Here is a 12,058-nt window from a genome sequence, read left to right as displayed (position 1 = left end):
TCCTCAAAATGACCACCAACTGAGTCCATGGTTTGTTAATTTAGGCTTGTACTGGATTGCTTTTCCGATTTCTCAGCTAACATCGTGCACTGGCTTCCAGAGTTCCACATAAACACTCGAAGGTGCATTTCGTTGTGTTTCAGTGAGTTACTTTATCCTTCGTTTTAATGTTCTGTCGTTTCGCAGTATCTCTGTCAAAGTTCATTTGTAAGAATTGGTCTCTTTAGGCCCGCAAATCCTTGTCGTCTTTCCATGCTTGCAAATGGTCAGGACTAGTGGAGCAAATCTTGAGCTTTATTGGGTCGAATATAGGCTTATTAACTTGTGGGACCATTATCATTGTGTTCTGGAAGTTGTAGAAACTGGACGCAGCACATTGACATCATAGAATAATAAGCGTTTTGCAATGCTCCATTGCTCATCTTAGCATACTCTTACTATACTGTTTTTAGTGTTATTTTGTAGGTTCACCATTGTACCGCGCTTTGATTGAATTAAATAATCAGTTGACGCGTACCTCGATGTTTTAGTCCCGGACCATTGCCGCTTGTACTCTGTCTCCATATCTTCATATGCATCAACGAGCTACTCGAGAATGAAGTCTTCGGTATTTGACCGACATGACTATTGAAGGAAGGCCAACTGCCATGAAAACTATCAGTCCGCATGCTCATGTTGACATACTGTCGTTGTACTAAGGATACATCAGGGTCATGAATGCCGATGAGACAGAGTGGAAGTGGTCTCACAGGCACATCGTTCAAACAATTCAAGGTATGGTACATGCAGTGGCAGACGCGGTCAAATGCGTCCATCAAGCGATCGCGACGCACGTCGGCGCCATCACGGCTATCCGTCCTAGTTTAACGCCAGTAGGCATCAATTACAGGAGGAGACGACTTTAGCGAAATACCTTATTTCAAAAGATCCTCAGCGACATCATGGCCGTCCACGACAAGAGAATACAGCATTAGGAAGGGCACGAGCGGATACCACGGCTAATGCTCGTGTAACGGAAATAATAAGGAACTGCAGGTGAATCCTTTCCAACGGATATCAGACTATTTCAATGAGCAGCACCATCCACTTGGATATGCCAACTTTTATGGGTCAGGAAATCCTGGTTCTTGTCGACCAGCTGTAGATGCACTTCCTGCGCAATGCCGCCGAAGCTGGCAGGGGAGGTACGGCAAAGTAGCTCGGAGTGGGTGAACGGTGCAGGCGCATGCATTATCCGGTCCATCGATTTAAAGAAAGAGACGTCGAGCGACTACAATTAGATCAGTCTATTTTGGTTTCTGACTTCCCCCCCCCCCCAGCCTCTAAGCAAATGGCGTTCGCGCAGAGAGCGGCCTCAGGGACATGCATTTTACCATAACCGAGCATATGACTATACAAGTTTTGTTTGCTGACCGCAACGAAGCCAAGGAGGATATGGTCGTCAACACACTGGGAGGGAGTAAGGTACAAGCGTTAGATCAAGCATCAAGGCACCTAGGAGACCTGCTCTTAAGCCTCTCTGGGTTATACCAAAAACACGTTCCTCATCGATCTCTCCACAGGCGCACCGAAACTCTGCAACTGCCCTTTTTACGTTCCCAGGTCAACAGAAGTTGAAAACATATAAACGAGACCATGCTGCTCGCACGGTTCTGTGAAAAATCCTCAAGGCAGAAATCGACGAAGAATAGATATCATCAGAAGAAATACGCGCTAGCGAGATTGCATTCGTATTGGGGGAGCGTTTTTTTGACGTCTATCGAAGTTTTTTTACAAAGCTCTTTTTTTTTTTTTGAATAAAGGCGCGTGTCGTGTGTTCGGTCGAACACACGAAGCATCATGTTATTTTATTCAGAAAAATATCATACACAGTTATATACAAATGCTTTTTCGTCTTCCATAATGTTGTCAAGATTTAGACAACATAACGGCCGCGGTCGGCAGAGTTGGGATTGATGGCGTTGTTGGCAGTAGTGTTGGCGGTGTTGTAGTCGCCAGGGATGTTCTGAGTGCCAACACCCTTTCCAGCGCCGTATGCGGCACCAATACCAGAGGAACCAGTGGTATTGTACTCGCCAGGGATGTGGGTGCCTGCAGCGGTAGTGGTGCCGGGGGCGCCCATGGCAGGGACGGTGTTAGTGGTGGTCGACGAAGGTACGTTGTTGTTGTAGTTGTTATCATACTGGTGGGCTGTAGTTCCTGCGGCAGCAACCTCGGCACCAGGGTGAATGCGATGGTGCTCACCTGTCAGAGTGTTGTTGTTATTGTTGTTGTTGTTGTTGTGGTGACCGAGGATACCGTGGTGTTTGTGCTCATGGGTCTGCTGGTCTGCGGCATAGGCCGTAGGGACGACGCCGGAGGCCACGGGGGCGATGTTCTGGGCGTAGGTCGGGACCTGGCTTGTGCCGGTGGGGCCAGCGGGGACAGGATGGGCGATGCCGCCACCGGGAACCGCGGTAGTTGTGGAGTTGTTTACACCGAGAGCCGTGTTGTTGTTGTAGGTGCCAGGAACGCCAGTGGCACCGGTGGTGCCAACGTTGGTACCAAGGTTGTGCTTGTTGTGCTCGTGGTGATGGCCAGCAACGGCAGCGCCGGTGGCACCGAGAGCGGCGGCCTCGGCTCCGCGATGGTGATGGCCACCCTGAGTCTGGGTGCCGGTCACGGGAGCGGGAACACCGGTCTGAGGCTGGTAGGCAAGGCGGTCGGCAGTGTTGCCCTGGGGAGCTGCGTAGTCTGCGGTGGCGGCACCGGTATGGAGGGGGTTATGGTCCTTGTGAAGGGGGTTGTGGTCCTTGTGGATGCCGGTTGCGGTGGTGTCATGAATTCCAGTGTGGTGAGTACCGGTGGTGTCATCGTGGGTCTTGCCGGTGACCTTGTTGACGAGGTTGGCGGCCTTATCCTTGATGGTGTCCATGGTGGAGGGCTTGTTGTCAGTGTGATGTGTCATGTTGGAGTTGGTTTGGTAGTGTTGGTTTGGTAGTGTTGGTTTGGTAGTGTTGGTTTGGTAGTGTTGGTAGAGTGTAGTGTTGAGTGAATAATATGTTGAGGAGGAGCGAGGAGGGCTCCCTTTTATACTCGCCATTCTCTCGATGAACGCCCTTAGCTCGTTGACGTCTGGACAGACGCGTCGCGATGGCCCTTGCGTCGTAGACCGTACACGTGGGTACGTCATTATTATCAGACAATGATGACCAGGATGAACACCCTAAATAAACTATGAGCACACGAACCCTATCACCGACACATAAATGTACAAGCTTGCCTTGTTTGCTCATTGTTCTATAGGCTCGCGGTCATTGTCGCAGGTTCACTCATTATGACGGTGCAGACCCTTGTTACCACGAACATGCTGGAATGTTGACGGGACCTGTTCTTTCGAGTCTACTTGCGCCCATCCAACGCTTATCATCTTGCCATTTCCAGCCAAAATGACCAAATTACGTGACGCAGTGCTTCATTACACCATCTTGTTTGGGCTACAAAGAGTGATGACTTTGGTCAGATGTGAGTGTCGTTTAGTGCCTTGCGCTCGAATTTACCATTACTATGGTTCATTCATGCAGTCGCAATATACGGGAGCCTAAAAAGACGGCATCCTTGATCTGCAGATAAGAACCTTTTCACCATCGAGGGCGAGATTAGATTAAGCACAAAGACATCATTGATTTACCGCATATTCGGGTCCATGGTCGTTTGAACGGTAAGGTCATGTCCTTGACTTATCTTCTGTATTTTATTGTTCTGTTCTTTGACCTGAACTCGTCTTCTTTTTCGTGTTCAATCTGGATTTGCAAAGCTTCTAGGGGAAAGTGTACGTGGTAGTCAACTGCAACGAGTGTCACACGTCGAAGAAGAGTCCAGTCGACCGGCCTCAGAACGGGAAGACGTACGACCATGACTTTGTCGCGCAAGTTAATATGCGCCGGCTCTACTGCCTCAGCTGTGAGCTGCCTCTTCACTGAAACCCCTCTGGCTGGCCAAAATATGGCGAAGGCTGGTGTCTCCCAGCTTCGGGACCAGAGGATTGTCTGCAGCGGGGTCAAAATTATTGAGGAGCGTACTGCATCCATGTAAAAGGGCCATCGACTACTGACTACTGTAACCCTGTGGTCAGTGCTCAAATATGCATGATATATCGGTAGTGAGCTGAATGCAATCGTCGTGTGTGGCTGTATGATGCGCAGAGGTGTACAAATGGTATTGGATGTGATTGAGCCAGAACCCGGTGAGGGAACGCGAGGTCCGGGTTATCACGTGATCAGCGTCTCCTCCCCTAGAAAAAAACACCCCATCAGGTCCCCCCGTCGCTTGCCCGGAAGGTAGCCCTTGACGGTCAACCCTTTGTCATTGACCGATCCTCGATCACCCGCGATTGACAATAGCCCCTTTTTGGAAAAAAGAAAAGAAAAAAAGAACAGAGACAAGACGACAAAGACGACGAGTTACGTACTCTTTTGCGCCTGACGCCAGAACTCCATAGTCTTTTCCGGTACGTGGCTGTTGTTTGGCTGAAGAAAAATAAACCAGGAGCTGGTCATGGTCGAGACTGACCGAACCCTTTTTCATCACCTCTCTTCAGCTTCTTCAGTACGCCTTGGACCATCGCCGCTGAGTGTCGACCCAAGGACAGAATACTTCGCTTCATCTCACACCAGGAGGGGGAGGGAAGCATAACGTTACCCATATCCTACACTTCGGAAGCACAACGAAACCTCTTGACAACAACAGCATGGATACACATGCACCAATGGCTTACTACCAGTCAGGCGTGCCGCAATACCAAAATGGAGGGACACCAGTCGGTTCATTGACCCCAATATCTATGGGCCCTATAGGATCAACTGCACCCGGATATAACGTAAGCCAGGGTCCCAGTGGACCATACGACCCCATGGCCGCGGCCGGCGTCGGATATAGCACTGTCCAAAACCATTCTGTCACTACAACGCCTGTCCCACTGCAGCACCAACAGCAACACCAACAGCAATACCAACAACAGCCGTACCAAACACAGCAGCAGACCTACCAGTCCCAGCAACAGCCGGTCTCACAACAGGCATATCAGAGTCAACAGCCGGTGCAGCAGTCGTACCCACCACAGTATCAAGCTCAGGCACCACTTCAGCAGCAGCAGCAGCAGCAATACCAGCAACAGCCAGCATCGTCAATGTTTCTTCAGCCGCAGATGCATTCTCAACAGCAGCAGCACCAGCAGCTGTACATCTCATCCCAACCATTATCGTCGCAGCCGCAAAGTCAACCCTTAGGTTTTAGTCAGCATGGGATTGCACCGGCTCCAGGATACCTACAACCGCAATATCAGCAACCACCATCCAGTGCGTCCTCTGCATACATCCAGCCACAGCAGCAGAAGCAACAGCAACAGCAACAGCAACAGCAGCAGCTACAAACCCAACATCTTCAGCAGCAACTACAACAGCAGCAGATTCAGCAGCAGCAATTGCAACAACAAATCCAGGCCCAGCAGGCCCAGCAGCGGCAACAAATTCTCGGCCCAGCCATGATACCGACTCAGTCGCAGCCCAACATTCAACAGCAGCAACAGTTACAAATGCAAATGCAGGTTCAACACCAACATCAAATTCAGCAGCAGCAACAGCAGCAGCAGCGCATGCAAGCAGTGCAGCACCAACAGCAACAGCCACAGCTATCAAATGACCCAACGCGAGACACACGGAACGCAGGTGCAATTGAGGTCGTCACCAACCCTCAGACGAGCACTCTTCAACTCGCGGAGTTCGCCTCTGTGATGGTCTATACCCTTTGGCACACCAGGCCGAACATCAATGGAGCATCGAGCAACGCCTACAACGTTGTGCCTCACCGGATAAGCGTGCCGCCATCTGCAGGACCGGCATTTAAAAAGTTTTGCTTGAAGGTAGGCACTCAGAAATGACTGGTTGAGTCGCCTGTATTTAAGATGCGATGCAACCGAACGTAACACTGATTGCTGCGCATCTGCTTGGATATAGGTTCTCTCTGCAACTCAGCTCTCATCGTCAGTGATTCTGCTATCGTTAAAGTACATCCAGAAACTACTCAAGAATAACCCCTCAATTCATGGACAACAGGGCTCAGAATTTCGCCTGTTCACAGTGTCATTGATGCTCGCCAACAAGTTTCTGGACGACAACACGTTTACTAACAAAACGTGGTCAGAGGTGACGGGGATCAATGTCAAAGAGATCAATGTGATGGAGATGGAATTCCTCAATCAAGTGCAGTTCAGTTTGTTTGTGAGCGAGGCGGAGTATCTGGACTGGCTGCATAGTTTGGAAACATGGTTGAAGCAACAGGGCCAAGCTCAAGGTCAAGGATAACGAGGCTGACTGAGAAGGGGGCGTGGGGTGAGGACGGAGGGCGGATGGCAAGCCAATGACTACGCGACGAGTTTCAAAGCTCCACTGCTCTATCCCCTTTGCCCTGGCGTGGAGCCAGGACGATGGCCCTCATGACACGTCTCAGCACCGCCTCTTCCTACGACATACGACTCAATGCAGCTTTTGATGATTAGGCGCAAAGGATTCCCACAAATAGATTTGACAGGGCACGCAGAATGGGCTTTTTTTTTTTTCTTTTTTTTTTTCTGTCGGAGAGCAGCGCCAACCTTTTCACTCCTCATACCTGCTTGTATCATTATTTCATATCTCACCATTGTATTAGTATTCATTTTTAGTATCTGTTTCTTTCGTCTTTTCTCCGCTCCTTTTTTTTTTTTTTTTTTTTTAAGACTCGTATTTTGGACGAATCGTTCCCAAGGAGACAAAACGTCGACCATAGAGCATCGGAGACCAGCAAAGACTTCGCTCTGCATGGATACCCATCGCAAACCGCTGCAAATAAAATAAAAGCAAATAAAAAATGATAAAACAATCGATTTTGAAGATGTGTCTTTTTGAACGCATGTGAAGTCCCTGAGTTCTTGTCCTCCATTTTCTTTTTATTTCGAGCCATCATTCTGCTCAATCTATTTTGACCCGCCAAGATGCATGGGGGAGGCGTGGAAGAGTGACTTCCACATGAAGGCTTCGGAAAGCAAGAGCTCGATATCCTTCTCCTGCCAGTCATCCGTTGGTACATCTTGCAGAAACAACATGATCTCTTGGAACTCCATCCGCTGCAGCTCTGCAGACCATTTCGTCAAAAATGCGGCGCACACATAGAGGTGGAATTCTGAGAAGCCATGCGGATGTTCCGTCTGTTTCATCCGTAAGGAGCGTTGCATCGAAAGGACGATGAAGCGTGATAGGACATATTCAAGTTAGATGTTGGCTGACCTGCACTTTAAGATAATGCAGCAGCAAAATCAGAATACTACAGGGACCCTTACCAGATATGTATCCCATATGCGAATCGTATGCTGCAGGGTCACTTCTCGCATCAACAGACAGTTCATCCATCTGAACGAGAACTGAATGAACTCAACATGCTCAGACTGAAGATGGGCCGCCAGCGGCGCATCGATTCTGCAGATCAGCTCCCGCAACTTGATGATTTGTCGTTGAATGCCTGGCTGTGCGTGAGTGTAGTTGTCCTGGATTCCATCCAAAAGTTTTGTGAGACACCAGTAACTATCCGCCTCGATTGCTGCCAAGATTTCTGGCGGCAACAGGGAAATATCGTATGATTCTGGGTCCTGATCCTCATTGATATATGCCGTGAGGAACACAAGGAAGAAAGGTGTTACGAGATCATTAATACCCTGGACGTAACTGCTGGCAGGATGTCGGATGGCCCAGCAGTAAAGGATTCTTTCAAGGCACTATCAGCGGGGGGGAGGAGGGGAGAAAGAGTAGCAACCACAAAGCGCACGGTCAGGAATCCATATGATGAATGCCCAAGCGTGTAATACGATACAGCTGGAGGAGACATGGTTCTTATTGCAAATCAGACGCTACCCGTTGCGTTGCTTGGTTCTGAAACAGAGCCATCTTTGGGTTAGTCCTGGGAACATCAATAAAGACCTGGTGCCAAATCGTCTGATCAAGGCCTTCAATTCCTCTTGCGAAGGTCTGTTGCACTCCGTCCTGATACTCCTTGCGTTTCCGCTCCAATGCCACATTCCGCCGGTCAGAATTACAAGGAAGGTAGCCAACCAACAGCTGCCATACAATGGGGCGGATCGCAGTGGGAATACCTGACCATGATAGCTTTCGAAGCACTTCTAGATCGACCACAGGCAACTGTAACATCTCCTTGAACTTGTGGAAACGCGCCCTCTGTTTACTCCTCTGTAATGCATATACTGCGTCCGCCTGGTGCTCCGTCCCGACCAGATGCAGGTCACCCATGGCGGCTTCGTAGCCTAGTCCTCTAAGAATCATCATCGGATCTATCGTCAAGAAGACGCACAATTCAAAATCAGGAATGAGTCCTTGCCTTTGTATGACCTAGCAAGCCGATCGGTCCAGAACTCAGAGCCCTACAATTTGATGCTCACCTTGCAAAATACTGCGTGCATTGGGTTTCATTCCCTCAATTGCGCCTAAAGGGGAGCTAGTTGACGCAGTGGCTGTCTCCGCAGACGTCGTTTCTGATGACAACATTGACACTACTGAATCTTGTGCTTCGGCCCCTGAGGTATTCGGTATTCCTTGCGATGAGGTACCAGGTTCAGAGGCCTTTAATGTCCCTGAAAGTATGTGTGCGGTCTCTGCTGTAGCTGTAATGGGTGTGCTGGCTGGCGTGATATCCTGCTCTGCGTCATCTTTGACATCCTGTGCTGGCAGTGTTTGGTATCCTGACAGTTCTGGGTGGTTGTCATAACTGGAGTCATTATCGTCTACGACTGAGGAGTGGTTATTTGTCCACAGGGCAGGGTCCATCTGAAGCGCTCTAAAAAGCATTCGGAACGTTATTGCATCTCTGTTAGTAAGTACCAGCTTGGCGTTATCTTCCTTTCTGGCACATGTTCCATGTAACGCGTCCCAATTCGGACAATTGCTCTTGAAGTGCCAATTGAACGCAAGCGGGTCTTACTTACCTCAAACGTTCAACCTCTAGCACAGAAGTGGCATGAGAATATTGTGCACCAAACACCATATTTCCTGAAGCGCCCATCTTCCCCGGTATTGGCCTAACTCTAGATCAATATGAAACAGGTCGAATCAAATATGTAGAGGACACTGTAGTGAGAAACGATGCTTGGGTCCATAACTTTCAGTTGTGTCCTCTCCATCGATACGCATCGTGAGAGACTTACGACCCAGGATGCTTGGTCGTATGACGCTTCCAGAACCCGACCCTACTAAGAGACACGCACGAGTGTCAGAAAGGGCTTTGTTGATTTCGCCTCTGTAGACCAATACGTGTTGACAGTTCCATGAGCTTGCTTTTTACCTTGGTGTGGCCGAGAAATCCATGCTTGACAACCAGTGACGGGGATGATATAAATAGGGAGTGTTTATCGTATGGCGAACAGTTTCCTCCACCGCGAGAAGCGAGAGACCAAGGGACGATGCGGGGTAGAGCGTAGAGTAATAGACAAAAAAGGTTGATGGGGTGTAGCAGGTCGATGGAGAGCAGAGGGCTGGCCGACCTTATTTCTAGGCTATGGCATGTGACGGTCCCAATAAATGGTAATTATTGGCCTGTTTCGTAGCCCCCATTCACATAACGCCGACATCCCCACAAGGTAGCCATTGAGGCACTCGACCGTCAGAGGCAACCGTATACTGCAGGACTACATAACCCGCCAGACTATCAAACATGCCTCCCCTCCCCTCCCAGATCCTGCCTCGCTCCATCCAGGCACAGATGGATGAGCTCCGAAAGCAATACCATTCCCTCGACAGTCATATTGGGCGACTGAAAACACTCTCTGGTGCAACCCTCTCTGTCCAGCAGGAACTTGTTCGCAGTGCGCGGGAGGAGTCCAAGACCATTGAAGCCAAGATTGAGGTGTGTTATCAAACCATACGCAGGCTGCCGTCATGTCTCCCTGGATTATGCCTGTCGCTCTTTGCCTGCACATATTCTTTGTATCGCCGGTCGATCTAATATCTTCACGGCCGTTTCTTCTAGGAATTGCGACAGCTATCGGATGAGCAGGATCGAGAAGCGGATCGAAGCCTGGTCCTGGCAATGTTGGAGAAGATTGAGACGCAGTTCAAGCAGTACGTGTCACTGTGTCTGCGCGCTTTCATGTGCGAATCCTTAAAAAGCGACGGACGATATTCACTATAGTATTTTCGACCATCTATGTGCATGTCCTTATCATAGGCAACAGCAGGCGTTACGACAGGCGATCCTGACATCTAAGCAGACAATTGATCGAGAGATCAAGACAGAGCGGGAGCTGTTGCTCAAAGGATCGAAATCCGCGATTGAATTGAGTGAACTCAGAAGAAGAGGCAATAGTCTCGCCAATTCTGGTGAATACCTGCTGAACACAAGCAAGGAAACAAACGAAAGTCTCAGCAGAACCCTCAAACTAATGCAGCAGGAGGTAGAACGGACCGCGAACTCTGCCAAAATTATAGGTATCGTGTCTTGCTCATGAATGCTAATATGGGCTACTGGACAAAAGATTTTGACTTGCTATCGATACATATATTTCCTATTTGAACCATAGATGAGTCCTCCAAAACTTTGAAAGAAACTGTCAACGAATACCAAACGTATGATGAGGTGCTCAAGCGTGGAAAAAATCTGATAACCAAGCTTAACCAGGCCGACTGGACCGATCGCCTCTTAATTGGATTCGGTTTGCTCGTCTTCGCGTTGGTGGTGATGTACATTCTTAAGAAACGGATTGCGGATCGCGGAATATCGTTAATCGGCTGTCTGCTGATGCCCGTTCGGTGGGCGCTATCCTTGCTCGTCCCCTCTTTGAGAACACCCCCTGGATCTCCGTCAACAACGACAGATTTAGCGGGAACAGTAATCAAGAAAGTCGCCACATCAACAGTCAGGGATGTGACGGTTCAGTTTCAAAGGGCAGCAACAACTCTAGTGCGTCGACCAGCCCCAACCAGTCCGGCGCAAGGCATTCTCGGGATTCTGGATGCGATTGTAGGAGAATAAAGGCCAGCCGCAGAAAGGCATTCTTCGATTTTTGTCATGCAAGATGAGATTTTTTCATTGAATTGAATAGACAGTACTCTATTGCACTCAATTTCTCTTTGTAGTTGTACGACTGACTAGTGTTGGTTCTGCGACGATATAGGACGGTTCCATGCATTATGCGCTAGAATACTTCAAGACGAGAGTCAGTATTGATTGAGGAGCAAATTATGCGCATAGAAGAGCCAGAGGGGAGGATGCTGATGCATTAGCTGCCACTGAGAGTATAATAAATAGAAAAAACCTTGATATACTCGTTTCAGCCCATTTAGATAATTTCTAATTCCCTGCACGACCTACTTTTGAGTTCATTTCTGAGAACAATGCTTCAGCACAGCATAAAAGGGGCATGATCGGACCTGTTCAAAAAAAAAAAAAAAAAAATCGACTATGCATAGAAATTAGATATCATGGCCTACACATAATAACCAAGCCTATCATAACGTACAATATGAAGTTCGTATCCCTTGCTCCGACGACCTAAATTTTTGATTCATGAAGTCGCAATAGGGGATAATTGGGTACTGCGAGTTCGGACTCACAGCTATTAGGGGTTCGTGGATGCGAGGCGAGATGACCAGCAGAGCGACCCTGGACGGGTCTGATTTAGTATATAGGAGCGCCCGATATTCGCCATGTTGTGGAATCCCACATCGTCCCGATCTACGTAGCGGTGGCATCCAGGTTCCACACAAACAAAGCATCTTGCTTCGGGCTTGGCCATACGAACATCATTGCCTGAAGCCACACAAGTCGGGCACTTGGTGGAGGTGAGATACTCATCGCAAGACACTACAACGTATCCCAGACTACTGGCCTAGATAGCACATCGATACATGAAAATATGACATTAGATACGAATAACATACCGTTTCAAAAAAGTGCTCCTTGAAGGACGTTGATGGTAATCACTTTCTAGCGTTGAAGCTTCTGTTGCCATATACAGATACGGCGGGTCTCGTAGATTTGTTGT

At 48.8% G+C, this 12,058-nt stretch overlaps 4 protein-coding genes across 4 annotated transcripts; 2 read left to right on the top strand and 2 right to left on the bottom strand.

Annotated features, from left to right (window-relative positions):
* Positions 1–1,793: 1,793 nt before the first annotated feature.
* BC939DRAFT_458871 (uncharacterized protein) lies at positions 1,794–3,015 on the bottom strand. Its single transcript, XM_051556662.1, has one exon. It carries the CDS (start codon positions 2,945–2,947, stop codon positions 1,916–1,918), a length of 1,032 nt encoding a protein of 343 aa, XP_051409867.1. The 5' UTR covers positions 2,948–3,015; the 3' UTR covers positions 1,794–1,915.
* A 2,128-nt stretch (positions 3,016–5,143) lies between these two features.
* BC939DRAFT_458867 (cyclin-domain-containing protein) lies at positions 5,144–6,724 on the top strand. The gene is made up of 2 exons (XM_051556660.1): positions 5,144–5,899; positions 5,994–6,724. Exons 1-2 carry the CDS (start codon positions 5,168–5,170, stop codon positions 6,339–6,341), a joined length of 1,080 nt encoding a protein of 359 aa, XP_051409866.1. The 5' UTR covers positions 5,144–5,167; the 3' UTR covers positions 6,342–6,724.
* A 264-nt stretch (positions 6,725–6,988) lies between these two features.
* Positions 6,989–8,312, bottom strand: BC939DRAFT_399774 (rab-GTPase-TBC domain-containing protein; the record flags this gene model as incomplete). The annotated part of the gene is made up of 3 exons (XM_051552498.1): positions 6,989–7,219; positions 7,352–7,783; positions 7,920–8,312. The coding sequence occupies 3 exons, from the start codon at positions 8,310–8,312 to the stop codon at positions 6,989–6,991; spliced, it is 1,056 nt and encodes a 351-aa protein (XP_051409865.1).
* A 1,417-nt stretch (positions 8,313–9,729) lies between these two features.
* On the top strand, positions 9,730–11,046 carry BC939DRAFT_505337 (Sec20-domain-containing protein; the record flags this gene model as incomplete). The annotated part of the gene is made up of 4 exons (XM_051560647.1): positions 9,730–9,921; positions 10,045–10,136; positions 10,243–10,502; positions 10,595–11,046. 4 exons carry the CDS (start codon positions 9,730–9,732, stop codon positions 11,044–11,046), a joined length of 996 nt encoding a protein of 331 aa, XP_051409864.1.
* Positions 11,047–12,058: the final 1,012 nt, after the last annotated feature.

Source organism: Gamsiella multidivaricata (assembly GCF_025024155.1).
Source record: "Gamsiella multidivaricata strain RSA 2152 chromosome Unknown BC939scaffold_55, whole genome shotgun sequence".
Classification (NCBI taxonomy): Eukaryota; Fungi; Mortierellomycota; class Mortierellomycetes; order Mortierellales; family Mortierellaceae; genus Gamsiella; species Gamsiella multidivaricata.
This window is presented reverse-complemented; position numbering and strand designations above follow the sequence as displayed.

Coding starts and splice junctions, on each gene's coding strand:
- BC939DRAFT_458871 (XM_051556662.1), bottom strand. CDS start 2,947: ATGACACATCACACTGACAACAAGCCCTCCACCATGGACACCATCAAG.
- BC939DRAFT_458867 (XM_051556660.1), top strand. CDS start 5,168: ATGTTTCTTCAGCCGCAGATGCATTCTCAACAGCAGCAGCACCAGCAG. Junction 5,900..5,993: donor TTAAAAAGTTTTGCTTGAAG/GTAGGCACTCAG, acceptor GCTTGGATATAG/GTTCTCTCTGCAACTCAGCT.